General features: G+C 44.3%; 1 protein-coding gene across 1 annotated transcript in view; it reads left to right on the top strand.

The window, feature by feature from the left end:
- Window positions 1-3,725: 3,725 nt before the first annotated feature.
- syde2 (synapse defective Rho GTPase homolog 2) overlaps window positions 3,726-16,035 on the top strand; it is an 88,016-nt gene continuing 75,706 nt past the window's right edge. Inside the window, exons 1-2 of the mRNA XM_033029096.1 lie at window positions 3,726-5,186; window positions 13,499-14,179. Of these exons, the coding sequence (XP_032884987.1) occupies window positions 3,965-5,186; window positions 13,499-14,179 (1,903 nt within the window). The 5' untranslated portion in view covers window positions 3,726-3,964. The remainder of the gene's footprint in view (window positions 5,187-13,498; window positions 14,180-16,035) is intronic.

Below are 16,035 nucleotides of genomic sequence, written 5' to 3'. Positions count from 1 at the left end.
ACGTGCCTCAACGACTAGCGACCAGTGGCACTAACATCTGTGGTGATGAAGTGCTTTGAGAGGTTAATTATGGCGCATATCAACTCCTACCTCAACAAGAACCTCGACCCACTGCGGTTCACTTCCCGCCACAACAGGTCAATGGTGGATGCGATATCACTGGCTCTCCACTACGCTCTGGACCATCTGGACAACAAAAACTCATATGTCAGGCTGTTCATAGACTACAGCTCGACATTTAATACCATCATCCCCTCCAAGCTGGTTACCAAGCTCACGGATCTGGGTCTCTGCGCATCCCTCTGCAATTGGACCCTCGACGTCCTCATCCACAGACCACAGTCTGTCCGTATTGGTGGAAATAGGTCATCCTCGATAACAATCAGCATAACATAACAGTACAGCCCCCTGCTGTACTCATTCTATACTCATGAATGTGTAGCTGGACATAGTGCGAACTCCATCATCAAGTTCGCTGACGACACCGTTGTTGTGGGACGAATCACAGATGGTGATGAGTCAGATTGATCGATTAACCAAATGATGCCAGCACAATAACCTGGCTCTCAACACCAGCAAAACCAAGGAACTGATTGTGGACTTTGGAAGTGATAGGACAGGGACCCACAATCCTGTTTATATCAACGGGACGATGGTGGGAAGGGTCAAAAACTTCAAATTCCTGGGCGTGCATATTTCCAAAGATCTTTCCTGGTCCCAGCACACCGATGTAACTATAATGAAAGCACATCAGCGACTCTACTTCCTGAGAAGATTATGGAGAGTCAGTATGTCAAGGAGGGCTCTCTCGAACGTCTACAAGTGCACAGTAGAGAGCATGCTGACTGGTTGCATCGTGGTTTGGCTCGGTAACTTGAACGTCCAGGAGTGGAAAAGAATGCAGAAAGTTGTGACCACTGCCCAGTCCATCATCGGCTCTGACCTCCCCACCATCGAAGGGATCTATCGGAGTTGCTGCCTCAAAAAGGCTGCCAACATCATCAAAGACCCACACCATCCTGGCCACACACTCATCTCTCCGTTGCCATTGGGAAGAAGGTACAGGAGTTTAAAATCTAGAACATGCAGGTTTAGAAACAGCTTCTCCCCCACAGCCATCAGGCTATTAAACACGACATCAAACAAGCTCTGAACTATAACAGTCTATTATTACTATTGCACTTTATCTGTTTATTTATTGTGTATATATATGGTCTATGGTATATAGACACACTGAACTTTTATCTGCCGTTCTGTATTATGTTTACATATTCTGTTGTGCTGCAGCAAGCAAGAATTTCATTGTCCTATCTGGGACACATGACAATAAAACTCTCTTGACTCTTGATATCTCTATACTTATAAAACTCTGATCTTGGATGTGTATTTATTTGTGTGTGTGTGTCTATGTGTCTATGTGTAATCACATATTTGCAAAAAAACGACGCGGTAACGGTAAAATCTTTATACATTCCGGTAGACATTTTACCCCTGGAGTCCAAAATCGCCTTATCTGAAAATGTCATGCTTTATTTTTCGAGTTATTAATGAAAATGTTCAAAAATCTGACAAATCTTTGAATTTAAATATGACTGTCTTTCGCTGATGACGTCACAAGTCAAGTCAAGTTTTATTCATCACTTGCACATAAAGTGCAGTGAAATGAATTTGCCAGCAGCGGTACAATAAAAAAAGAACTTACAATACACAATAAAAATTTAACACAAACATCCACCACAGCATTCATTACTGTGGTGGATGGCACAAAAATCAGTCCTCCTCCATTTTCCCCCGTTGTTGGGACCACATCCTTCCGTAGTCGCCGCTGCGGGCGTCCAGATGTGCAGACAAGGTAAGTCCAGGTAAGTCCTGAATCGGTGCTTCCCCACCGCATGGCCGGCTTTCGGAGCTCCTCTCCAGGGATCCCCGGCGAGGGACCCCGCTCCGGATGGAAGTCCCCGCCGCACCCTCGGTTAAAAGTAGGCCGCGGGCTGGTGGTCGGAGCTCTTTTCCTCTGGGGTCCCCAACGAAGGATCCCAAGCTTCGGATAGCGCGCAAGCTGAAGCTCCGCAGACCACGGCTTCAGACTGCCACAAACGGGTTGAGGCCTTTCTTCAGACCCGAAATGTCACCCATTCCTTCCCTCCGAAGATGCTGCCTGGCACGCAGAGTTACTCCAGCTTTTTGTATCTATCTTCGGTTTAAACCGGCATCTGCAGTTTCTTGAATGGGTCGACAGGGCTTGTATTCGCTGGAATTTAGAAAGATGAGAGGATATCTTATGGAAAAATAAAATTCTTAGAGGATTGGACAGGATAGATGCAGGACAAAATTTCCCGATGTTGGGGGAGTCCAGAACCAGGGGTCACAGTTTAAGAATAAGGGGTCGGCAATTTAGGACTGAGATGAAAAACTTCTTCACCTACAGAGTTGTGAATCTGTGGAATTCTCTGCCACAGAAGGCAGTGGAGGCCAATTCACTGGATGTTTTCAAGAGAAAGTTAAGGGCCTGCCCCACTTGGCCGTCATTTGCGCGCCATTTACGCGACCTGGTAGCGTGTGGGTAGCGCAGGACGGGCGCATGGAGTGGCGTGGAGGAATGTGGAGTTGCGCCCGGTATCACGCAGCACTCCAGGATTCTGTTCTGCACGAAATCTTAGCATGCCACCGGCCTGTCGCGTAAATGACAACCAAGTGGGACACCCTAGCGTGCCACAATGTCTCACCTCCAACAGCAGCAGAAGCAGGCAAGTAATCGCCGAACTCGGCCTGGGGCTCACGGCCGTTGCGGATCCGGATCCGCCCTCACTCCTACTCCCAGAGCGGGGCCAAGACGATTGGAGATAGACACAAAATGCTGGAGTAACTCAACGGGACCGGCAGCATCTCAGGAGAGAAGCAATGGGTGACATTTCGGGTTGAGACCCTTCTTTAGACTGAAGAAGAATCTCGACCCGAAACATCATCCATTACTTCTCTCCAGAGATGCTGCCGTCCGGTCCGCTGAATTACTCCTACATTTTGTGTCTATCTTCAAATGACGTCACGCGCTCCAGACGGCTGTGCGGACGCATGATGACACGCGCAACGGTTGTGCGTCAGTCACTACCGGCCTGTCACGTAAATGACGGCCAAGTGGGACAGGCCTTTAAGATTTAGCTCTTAGGGGTAACGGAATCAAGAGATATGAGGAAAAAGCTGGAACGGAGTACTGATTTTGGATGATCCACCATGATCATATTGTATGGCGGCGCTGGCTCGAAGGGCCGGAAAGGCCTACGCCTGCACCTATTGTCTATGTATGTCCACATTATAGTCCTGGATCCTGTGAACTTGTGACAAGGACTCACCGTGTGTAGGAGAGAAGTGCAGATGGTGGTTTAAATCGATGGTGGACGCAAACGGCTGGAGTTACTCAGTGGGTCAGGCAGCATCTGTGGAGAGAAGGAATGGGTGACGTTTCAGGACTAGGACTCACCTGTCCGCTGTCCCAGGTAGGGGGGTGGGGGGGGTTCAGGTGTGTTGAAGGGGGGCGGGTCGAATCCCTCCACCTGCCACACCTGCGCAGTCGCCGCCGCCGCCGCTGCCCCCCCCACCCCAGCAAGGCCCCACTCCCCATTGGCCCGGAGAGGGAGGAGGGGGAGGGGGTCGGTTTCCCGCCCGCTTTGCCTCCTCGCGCCGCCGCGGCGGTTGTGCGCTGCAGTCGCGAGCCGCGGCTCGAGCATGGCTGACGCGTGCGCGGAAGGCGCCGGGCAGAGTGAAGAGCAAGGTCGAGCGGCAGCGGCGGGCAGTGCGCGCAGGGGCGCGCTGAGGGAAGGTGGGGGGGTGCCGCCGCTCCGGCCGCCACCATAACAACAACCACCACCACCACCATCATCATCATCACCGCCAGCGGTCGTGATTTTTTATTTTTTATTTTTTTTGGTTAGGAAAGGTAGTTGGGGCTGTAGGTTACCGAGCAGGGATGGCCGATCCCTTACGCCGGACATTGTTCGCCAAGCTGAGGGGGAAGAAGCCCAAGAAGACGGCGAGCGGCGGCGGCTCTAGGAGCCACGAAGGTAAAGCCAAGCTTCTTCACCAGCGGCGGCGGCGACAACAACAGCACCAACACCACCAGCACCAGCACCAGCACCAGCAGCTCCAGGCCGGGCCCGGGGGGGTTGGTTCGGGGGGCAGCAGCCGGGATTCCCCGGTGCCAGGCGGAGGAGAGGATGAGCGGCCAGGCGTGGGTGCGGGCCTGGCCGGCCGAGAGCTGCCGAGCCCCGGGTTGTCGCAGGTGGCTGCCCCGCCGTCCCCGGACGACGACGACGATGGCGGCGACTACTACGACAACCAGCAGCCGCGGGGCTGCGAGGGGCAGCGGGCGGAGGTCGGGGCCGGGGCTGGGGTCGTGGTGGTGGCCGTCTCGGCCGCTTCCCCGGGCGGCAGCGGGCAGCAGCAGCAGCAGCAGGAGGAGAGCGCCCGGGAGAAGGAGAGGCTGAGGAGCCGGCTGCATGAAGCCTATTACCTGCTGATACACGCCATGCACGACCTGCCCGTGGACATCCCCCACCGGGACACCGGCCGCGCACCCTCGCCAGGCCGGGCCTCGACCACCACTTCCCCGCCGCCTCCCCGCCGGAGCGAACACGCCAGCCCCGGCCCGCCGGCTCCCCTCAGACCCCCTCTGCAGCGGTCAGTGAGTGACGGGGTCATAGACTACGTCTCTCTGCTTGTGGCCGAGCCCAGGGGTTGCTGCCAGGGTGTGGAGGGGCTTTGCCCCCAGGGCCAGGCTGGCTGCTCCCTTCTCCACCACCATGTCCCCGCAGCCGAGGCTTCCGAGTGCGCGGAGGATCATGTAGCTCAGCCCCCGGAAAGCGGCTCAATGTTGGGCGACGCTAGCTGTAAAGTTGCTAAGTTGAGGTGTTCAGCTGACGAGCAGGACGGTAGGCAGGGGTGCTCCTTAAAACCACCTGCAGTGACGGTCAACAAAATGCAAGAATGGATGCACAGAGGGCGCATGCTGTCCATGGAGATGAAAGAGCGCATTAGTGGGTCTGTAAAAGTCAGTGTGCCCTCTGCTTCATTGCCAGCTCAGGCAATCGGCAAAGCAGAAGAAGCGCAGAAGGCAAGTTTCCCTGTTGCTGTCAGAGTGCAAGGAAACAAAACAGCATCGTCCCCTACCAGCCAAAGGGTTTTGCTGACAGGTAGGCAGTTGCTTTGGCAGCTGGTTCACTCCTTCACTGGGACTTGTGCATGGTTTTGTCTTAACACATCCACCTGGTGTCTTGTTCTCCAGAATAGGCTGTCTGGAAGTGGAATTCTGCCATCTGGTCTTTTACTGATTTGATGTACAGTGCTGGTGGTGGTTCTTTCTTTAATAATGTGTCTGAATTGTCAAGACTACTACTAACACTCACAACATTAACTTTATGAATGCAATATTTGGTCAACCCTTTGACCAAGGTTAACAAAGTAGGTATTTGCATTTGGTTGGCAATTCATATTGTAAGTGCTGTATGGAGTTAATTTTTGAATTTGTTGCATACTTATGGTAGGTTATTAATTGGAAACTACAAGTAAAATATTTGTTAAAGGTCAGTGACATGTGCTGATATTGCTTCCCTGATACGTAGATTCCAGTCCGTACCCTAGTGAATGCATCTTTGATACATTCTTTACATATCTGACAAATAGCGCAGACATTTTCTGGAACTCCACATTATCTTTAAATGGTTAGTCTTGTAATTTTGTTAATCCACAAGTTTTAATAGCAGCATTGCTTTAATAGTTATGTTACTCATGCAGCAAGGCAGCAGACCCTTCTGCACAACTCATCCATGCTGACCAAGGTACCCCATCTATCTAAACTCATCCAATTAACTTGCTTTTGGCTCGAATCAATCTGGACCTTTCCTATCCACGTGTCCAGATGTCTCTTAAATGTTTAAGAAGGAACTGCAGATGCTGGAAAATCGAAGGTACACAAAAATGCTGGAGAAACTCAGCGGGTGCAGCAGCATCTATGGAGCGAAGGAAATAGGCAACGTTTCGGGCGGAAACCCTTCTTCAGACGTCTCTTAAATGTTGTCGTTTTATTAACCTTAATTTACGTCAATCATAATATTGGGGTAAATTAAATGAAAAAATTGGGTTATGGCAAATGGGCACAGAAGAATTTGAGACCATCATAGATCATATTGAAGGTGCAGGAAAGAATTGCAGATGCTGGTTTAAGTCTAAGGTAGACACAATGCTGGAGTAATTCAGCGGGTTAGGCAGCATCTCTGGAGAGAAGGAATGGGTGACCTTTCAGGTCGAGACTCTTCTTCAGACTGAAGAAACGCCACCCATTCCTTCTCTCCGTAGATTATATTGAACGTAGGGCAGGCTGATGGGCTTGGTGGCACATACAAGGTCAAAACTTGGAATAAAGTTTCAAAATTTTAAAATTAATCTGAGCATGTGATTATGGTTGGACATGGATGTAGAAATGTCTGGCATTAAATGGAATTGATTGAATGTGGTTGAAAAGTATTCTAAATACTTTAAGATTTTGCCTTCCACCACAGTGAGGAGGTGTTTGGTGAACTCACTGTGGTGGATGTTAAATTTGTGTTGATTGTGTGTTTTTGTCATTTTTTAAATTATATGTATGACTGCAGGGAAACAAAATTTCGTTCAGACCGAAAGGTCTGAATGACAATAAACGAATCTAATCTAATCTAATCTAAAATACTTCAAATGTGAGACCTGTTTGTTTTCCCCTTTTAGTAGAAGTTGATTGAGGTGCTAATGTTTTCTTTGAGTGCAGCGATGAAATATTGTGCTTTGAGAATGTTTTGCTAAACAAGTAATGGTGTGCTGTTGATGGCCAGATGTCTGTTTGACTGCTGGTTTCCTGCATACCAATAAGGACTATGAGAAAGCCATTTTGCCCCTCGAGTATGCTCCATCATTCAATAAGTCATGGCTGATCTGATCCTAACAACAACTCTACATTCCAGTCTACTCCCAACTGCTCCAGAAGCAGTCCATCCCTTGGTGTATCAGCATTCTATCTAACTCTGTCTTACAGATATTCAAAGACCCTGCTCCTGAGAGCATAATGGATGAAAAGCTTCAACTTTTGAGTGAAAATATTTTCTCAGCTCTTAAATAGACTAACTTGTATTTTGGAACATTCCTGAGCAGAAGGGAAAATGTAGGAAAGTTGGTGTGCTGATGGAATTCTTTAATTAGAACTTGTGCCACTTCTCTTCTGGAGGGACTCTATTGACTGTCCGTAGTAGTACTGGAGTTGTGGGGGAAAACTCTTAGCAAATTCTGGCACCTATCTATGTTGTTCCAATCAGATGCAGTAACTTGTTTTGTTTGAATTGGCTTCTAAATACTGTGGTATTATGCAAGGCTCTACAATACCATTCTTCTTTGCTAAACATTAATTATATTGATTTGGATTTCTAATTAGGTTCTTACCATTTTATTCTTTGTTTAATCATCATTCCCCAACGTGCAGCATGGTCAGTGGCAACTAGTGTCAGAGTTGAATGAGGTAGATACATGCAGTGTGATATTATATTACCATTTCCTATTTTCAGCAATTGTTGTGTACAGGAGCCAGGAAATCGTGATGTAGCTTTATAGGACTTTGGTTAGGTGGTATTTGGAGTATTGCTTGCAGTTCTGGTTACCCCATTACAGGAAGGACGTGGAAGCTTTGGAAAGGGTGCAGAGGTTTGCCAGATTGATGCATGGGTTAGGATGTATTAGTTACAGGAAAAGATTGGACAGTCTTGTATTGTTTTGTCTAGAATGCCAGAGATTGCAAGGAGACCTGATAGGTGTATGAGAGGCATAGGTAGGATAGAGTCAGAACCTTTTCCAAGAATGGAAAAATCAAATATTCGAGACCATAGCTTTGTCAGGGGAATAGTCTAAAGGAGATGCGTGGGGTAAGTTTTTTGTAAAGGTGGTGTGGGCCTGGAATGTGGCCCAGGGAGGGGGTGGGGTGGGGTGGTTAAGGCTTATACGATTGTGGCACTTGGTGATTTTTGGATAGGCTCATTGAAATAGAGGGATATCGGTCATGTGGAGGCTGATAGGAGTTGGTTTAGGCATCATGTTTGGTAGAGACATTGTGGGCTGAAGGGCTTGTTTCTGTTCTGTTATCTCTACATGAATAGGGCAGTAAATGGCACACTACGGAACTTAAATCTAAAATTGTAAACATTTGAATCAAGCAGGGTCTTTGGAGAAAAATTGTAACATCAATTTGGTGACTTCGTGACTTGCATTTAAGGAAAATACCCATTGTGGCACTAAGAAACCAGAAGCAAAACTATTGACAAATAATATTTTTATTTATTGGGCTTCCATAGGTTAATTATATTGACCCAAAAGTTTTTATTCTCTAAACTTTGTTTTTTCTGATTTTTGAAATTAGGCTTTTGAAAGTCAAATTTCAAACATCACAAGCATGTTTGGGAAGAAATATGTGAACCATTAAAATGTAACCTTTAATTGCAACTATGGAATTCTGTTTTTAGATCTTGTGAAATTTACTTTCAAGATAAATTAAAAATGCTGTTAGGAAGTTTGACAGTTACTTCAGTACTAAAGACTGGTCATGAGAGGAATTGCTAGCCTTGGGCACTGATTCCAGACATGAACATGGTCTGTTGACTCCGGTATGTGGAATATTTTGTGGAGGTTTCTTTGGTGAATGTATGTGTTCGTTAAATTACTTGTCTTAAGCCTCGAGGCACAAATTCCCTCCTTCACCCCCCTCCCTAACTGCTTTCTCCTTCCCTCGACACAATCTAGAAGTGTAAATTGGACAGGAGAAATGGCACAATGTTTGGGTAATGGATTTTAATAAAGCATTTGGCTCCTGTGAAACTGATATTAGGAAGTACCTGGCTGAAAGCATCGTCCTAAAAACTCAGATAGGTGTAAACTAGGAGCTTGCAGTTGTAGATGATTAAAAGGCAAGGTCAAGCCGAGTACTTTAATTCTTGCATTAATATGTTTTATACATTCAAGAAAAATATTTCCTTTTTATCAACAATTGGAAATTATGATTAGATCAGATTCAAAATATTCACTTGTCTAGCGAGTACATAATTTGTTGGAGAAGCTTGGTGGGACAGGTAACATCTGTGGAGGCATAGGTGTTGTGTGGGATTCCTTCTTCATAGTAGAAGGTGGAGATGGGTAGTAGAGAGGCATGGGGCAAATCCTCCAGCAGTTTGTTTCTTGCTTGGAATTCCAGCATCTGCAGTCTCTTGTGCATCCACTAGCATTTATTCATTGAGATACTTTACAAAATGCAGCGGGTGTGTATGTAAATAACTTGCCACCTCACTTGTGGCAACTGAATTGCACCTGGAAGTGTGTTTTAGCTCTTATCTTCCCAACAATGTTATCAACATAGTATATGTGGTCCTGTGGAACACCTAATAAATGTAACATAATCTAGATGCTCAAACACTCACCTACTGATATTTTCACATTGTCCAAACAACATTGGTGTAGTTATGGTCAAAAGACACATTTGATAGAAGTTGTGCAACAATTTCCTAGGCATTGCAATAATTTCCAATTTTTAATCTGGACTCCTGCACCACCTATTAAGGAATTCTTTGTCCCTTTGACCTCCCTGAATGCGCTGCTGAATGAATTCCTTTTGCCAATCCTGCAGTGCATTTTTTTCCATCAACTCTACAGTTACATTTGGTTTTGTCCATATACTGCTAAATTGTGATCCTTAGATTGAATCCAGGCATCAATATCTACTTTCATAAGTAAGGTATGTAGTCCTGATCTTAGCAGAACACCATAGCAAGCAGCCCACCTACACAAAATCACCTGGCCATCATTTTTGACTTCCTGCCACAGCCAATTGTGGTTCCGGCTTGCAGCTTTCCTTTGAACTGCATGAGGACTAGGTTTTTTAAATGGTCTACATGTGGAACGTTTCAAAGGCTTTCCTAACATCCATGTAGACAACATAAAACAGAATGTCCTTAGTGACCTTGATGCATCTCTCAAATAATTCTGGTCACTACACGCAATTTATCCTTGTCCTTTCTGACTCGCCTCAATGAACCTGTGCCTTTTAAAATGATTGTGATACTGAAGTTAATCGCTATCAGTGTTTGGCTGACTAGCTTGTAACTAGTCAATCTGTTTTGTATTTAGGCAATGGTGCCATATTAATCGCTCTAAACCTCCAATACATCTCCTTACAGAGATTTGGAAAATATTGTTTTTAAATTTTTTTTTAATTGCTTGTACTTTTTTCTGCTTCTGAAAGGTTCCCAACCCTATGATATTTTTCTGTTTATCATAGACAGTATTTCATACTCTTAAATTCAAAAGAGAGTGCAAGTTTCTATTTTAAATGCTATTAAACTCTTAAGGGACATTAATTTTTGGCTTTTGTCTGTACTGACCTCCTTTCTATTTAATCTTTAATTAGTGTTCTTGGGTCGTTTTAATCAAAAGAATCTCTTGGTCTTCTGGCTGACTGCAAAATAGTTTTTGTTAAATGCAGGTCTATAAAAGTGAGAGCATTGATGGAAATGAGTGTAATTGTGAGAAATTTGCTTGCCAAGAGTGTTTGATTATAGGCACCTCATATTTTGCTACCTCAAAGCAGTATGGTTATTTGTAAATGGGTGCTACTTTACGGTTAATTAAGCACAGGAAAATATAGTAGTATGAAAATGATTGTTTTTAGTGCTATCAACACAGTATTCAGTATACTTTGACAATGGAGGTTAGTTAACAGGACTCTGAAAGCAGGACTCTGAGTATTTGAAAAGCATTTACATTTTATAGGTTATCATATCAACATCGTATTGCATGCGAGCCAGGTTGATTTGAAGCAAAACTTTGATTACTGATAATTGTTTTGTATTACCAGCTTGCTTGTGCAGACACGTATATGAATGAAAAACATGCCATCCACTGACGAGCTAGCATGCACTGTTAAGAGGTTATTTCCAGTCAGAATGGTTCAATTGTGGGTTAATTTCTGAACTAAGTATATGCTTGGTAAAATATACCTGATAATATCAGCATTGGGAAAGAATCTTATCTGGATTCTACTGGAATGTAGTGCAAGCATAAACGTGCTTGTGTGAGTTGTCTTGCCTAAAAAATAGTAATATACCAAAGTGTTGCAGCACTTATGTGTTTTGTGACATTGCATTCCTGTGAAAGTATTTGCCTAGAAGGCAGCATTATGTGGTATAGTCAGCCACGCAAAGAAGAATGGATGTAAACAGATTTTTGTCAAGGTGATTTGACTCTGTTTATGCAGAACATGGCAGCCTTAAATTGCCTTGATAGCCCAGAGCAAGCGGATTATTTGCTAGATTTGCGTTTTACCCATCAGTTGAAGGGCTTGAAGTAGTGCAAGACTGTTGAAGGAACTCAGCAGGTCAGGCAGCATCAGTGGAGGGAATGGATAGGCAACACTTTGGGTCGGGGCCTTTCTTCAGACTGTGAAGAAGGGTCCCGACCTGAAACATTGTCTGCCATTCCCTCCACAGAAGCTGTCTCACCCACTGAATTTCTCCAGCACTTTGTTTTGTTAAATACTCCAGCATCTGCAGTTTCTTCTGTCTCGGCCTGAACTCGTTCCATGAATTGTTCAAATGTAGGCTACAGAAGCCAGCTGTGGCAAAGGCCCAAATATTTTGAGAACCATATGGTTTCTTTCTTTAAAATAAGCACTTTCATTTGATTGCAAATAAAATTGGATTGTTGTAACAATTCCCAAGTCTTGAGGGTAATGACATGAAGAGAAGTAATTAGATTTGGGTATGGAATTTCCATAAGTATGCAACAGTTCAAAATACTGTTATTTGTCAAAATACTTCTGTTCATCAGTTGTAACCCGTGCCTATCGGCAATCTAATTCCATACAGTATGTACAGTGCCCTCCATAATGTTTGGGACAAAGATACATCACTTATTTATTTGCCTCTTTACGCCACAATTTGAGATTTGTAATAGAAAAAATCACATGTGGTTAACGTGCACACTGTCAGATTTTGTTAAAGGCCATTTTTATACATTTTGGTTTCTTTTATTTCTGTTTATCAACATGAGGACCTAAGTTGTGCCAATGAAAGTCAAAGAAGCCATTATGAGACTGAGAAACAAGAATAAAACTGTTAGAGACATCAGCCAAACCTCGGGCTTACCAAAATCAACTGTTTGGAACATCATTAAGAAGGAGAGCACTGGTGAGCTTACTAATCGCAAAGGAACTGGCAGGCTAAGGAAGACCTCCGCAGCTGATAACAGAAGAATTCTCGCTATAATAAAGAAAAATCCCCAAACACCTGTCCGTCAGATCAGAAACATTCTTTAGGAGTCCGGTGTGGATTTGTCAATAACCACTGTCCGCAGAAGACTTAATGAACAGGCATAGAGCCTGCACTGCAAGATGCAAACCACTGGTTAGTTGCAAAAATAAGATGGCCAGGTTACAATTTGCCAAGAAGTACTTAAAAGAGCAGCCACAGTTCTGGAAAAAGGTCTTGTGGACAGATGAGACGAAGATTAACTTGTATCAGAATGATGGTAAGAGCAAAGTGTGGAGGAGAGAACTGCCCAAGATCCAAAGCATACCACCTCATCTGTGAAACATGGTGGTGGGGGTGTTATTGCCAGGGCATGTATGGCTGCTGAAGGTACTACCTCACTTATCTTCATTGATGATACAACTGCTGATGGTAGTAGCATAATGAATTCTGAAATGTATAATCACTTCCTAACTGCTCACGTTCAACCAAATTCCTCAAAACACATTGGCCGGCAGTTCATTCTACAGCAAGACAATGATCCCAAACATACTGCTAAAGCAACAAAGGAGGTTTTCAAAGCTTAAAAAATGGTAAATTCTTGACTGGCCAAGTCAATCCCCCGACCTGAACCTAATTGAGCATGCCTTTTATATGCTGAAGAGAAAACTGAAGGGGACTAGCCCCCAAAACAAGCATAAGCTAAAGATGGCTGCAATACAGGCCTGGCAGAGCATCACCAGAGAAGACACCCAGCAACTGGTGATGTCCATGAATCGCAGACTTCAAGCAGTCAAGTGCATGCAAAGGATATGCAACAAAATACTAAACATGACTACTTTCATTTACATGACATTGCTGTCGCAAATATTATGGTGCCCTGAAATGGGGGGACTATGTATAAACACTGCTCTAATTTCTATATGGTGAAACCAAAATGTATAAAACTGGCCTTTATTAAAAATCTGACAATATTCACTTTAAGCACATGTGATTTTTTTTCTATTACAAATCTCAAATTGTGGAGTACAGGCAAATAAATAAATGACAGATCTTTGTCCCAAACATTATGGAGGGCACGGTAGTTAAATGTTTTAATTTCAGTAAACGTTATGAATTGCAAGCATTAAATTACTGTTTTGAATCTTTGTAAATATTCTGATGTTTTCACTGAGCAAATTTCCCCCTCCTGATTACAGATTTCATTGAAAATGTACACACCCCTTCAAAAATCAGAAGAGAATTGAAAGCCAGTGAAGCTAACAAGATCAATGACTACAGGCCACACATAAACAACATCACTGTGTCCAAGAAAAGAAACTGGTTACAGCAGAGCACTCTGAGCCCTTTTTTGAATGAAGAGTCCAATGCTCCTGTATCATTAGAGCTAACAAACCATGTGACTGTTCCAAGCCCCTTGCAAGAAAGACAGCAGCCTGCAATTTTGCCTCCTGAGTCTGCCCAACCAAACGACCACAAAATTGCTGCAAAGGTTACTATGGATCATAGTGAAGAAAATGATGCCGATGATGAGGGGGAGATATGGTATAATCCCATCCCGGAAGATGAAGATGTTGATGTACCACAAATTCTGTCACCTCCTGCCAGTTGTGTGGCTAAAATTGAAAACTCAGACAGTCTGCAGATGAAACCGCCCTCATTGCCTGTTGATGATTTAGTGGAAGGACAAGTGACTTTGGAAATCTCTGAAAGCACGAGGGAAATCCAGAAAGCACCAATGACTGATGTGAATCGGGTGGATTTAGTGAATTCTATAAATGCCACAGAATGTGTGCAGCTGCAGAGGCAGGTGCCTGGGTGCAAATTTTGCATTGGGACGAATGTGGATGAGATCTGTGTACACAAATCTCCAGCTTCAGGTAAGCTCTTTATGTCATACAACAGGAAACCCTGGCCGATAAAACATTGAAGCTTTGTCAAAGAAATTGCAACATAAAATTGAACAATAATATATCACTTGTTCACTCTCCTTGGAATTGTCCAACTTTGTTCACACTTTCTTGATTCAGAAAACTGTATAGCACAGAAACGGGTTATTTTGGCCCATCTTTCGTCTCGTGCTGATATTTATCCATTTTAACCATCCCTCCACCTCCCATTCCGAATCTGACCTTTCTGTCCTGGGCCTCCTCCATGGCCAGAGTGAGGACCACTGGAAATTGGAGGAGCAGCACCTCATATTTCGCTTGGGCAGTTTGCACCCCAGCGGTATGAACATTGACTTCTCTAATTTCAGGTGGTCCCTACTTTCTCCTACCCTTCTCAGCTCTTCCTCAGCCCACTGGCTCCACCTCTTCCTTCTTCTTCTCCCCCCCACCCTCACATCAGTCTCGACCCGAAATGTTGCCTATTTCCTTCGCTCCATTCATGCTGCCTCACCCGCTGAGTATCTCCAGCATTTTTTGTCAACTTTGATTTTTCCAGCATCTGCAGTTCTTTCTTAAACATTTCACCTCTACTGCCATCTCTGGCAGCCTGTTCATCACCAGTGTGAAATGTGCTGCTGCAAGTAAGAATTTCATTGTCCCGTCCGGGACTTATGACAATAAAACATTCTTGACTCTTCTCTTCTTGAACGTGTGCCCTCTAGTTCTAGACCTGTGTGCTGGGGAAAATGGCTGTCCTATTTCGGTGCCTCATCTTTCTAATATGCCTCTGTTGCAAGCTATATCCTGGTGAATCTATTCTGCACTTTCTCTATTTCCACATCCTTCCTGTGGTGTGGCAACCAGATTTGTACACAGTGCTCCAAGTGTGTCCAATGATTTGTTTAGCTGCAGCATGACATGCCGATTCTTGTGCTCAATGGCCAAGCCTATGATGGTAAGCACACCAAGTGCTGCATTCGCTGTTGCTGCTTTCAGTGAGGTATGGAATTGCACACAAAGGCCCTTCTATAGATCAGTACTCCTAAGATAGCTGCCTTTCAACTTGTGTCCTACCAAGATTTGACCTCCCAAAGTGCATTACTGCACACTTATCTGAATTTACAACACATTGTCCAACTTTCCAGCTGATCTATGAACCACTAAATCCCTATTTAACCTTATTTGCTATCTGACTCGACCAATCTAAGATTTTCCATGCTGGCATTATATTTGCTCTAAGTTTAAGTTGGTTTCCAAATTGACATTTTATTTTTTATTTTTAAACGTGGAGATGTTCTTTAATAACTAGTTTTAAGCCCCTATTTATTTCTGCATAAATTTGGGATTGAGATTTGCCATGGTCCATAGAAAATGTCTGGTATTTAATTCTAAATTTTTATTGTTTGTCCTTCGTTATGATATTTGAGGTGTGCTGAAAATCTGGCAGCTAGTGTTTGCCTGGAAAACAACCAGATCAGCCTCAGAGATTGAAGGGATAAATATTCCCTTGCTCTCAGCAGTAGCTTCCCTAATTATTGAAATAATGTAACTGCATTCTTTATGTCAACCATAACTGAGGAGAGCTTGTATCCGTTTATTGTCTTTAAGAGATGGCATTACTTGGGATGGCTCCTCAGCTTCTGCGGTGAAATTGCTGTCGAGAATTAGATTAGTTTATTCTTGTTTACATGGGGTGCAATGCAATTCCTTTTTCGACTGAAGCTCAGAGTAAGCAGTATATATCATAATCGACAATAGGTGCAGGAGAAGGCCATTCGGCCCATCGAGCCAGCACCGCCATTCAATGTGATCATGGCTGATCATCCCCTATCAGTATCCCATTCCTG

Source organism: Amblyraja radiata, chromosome 10 (genome assembly GCF_010909765.2).
Source record: "Amblyraja radiata isolate CabotCenter1 chromosome 10, sAmbRad1.1.pri, whole genome shotgun sequence".
In the NCBI taxonomy this organism is placed as follows: Eukaryota; Metazoa; Chordata; class Chondrichthyes; order Rajiformes; family Rajidae; genus Amblyraja; species Amblyraja radiata.
The sequence above is the reverse complement of the archived record's forward strand: the minus strand, read 5'-3'. Positions and strand labels throughout refer to the sequence as shown.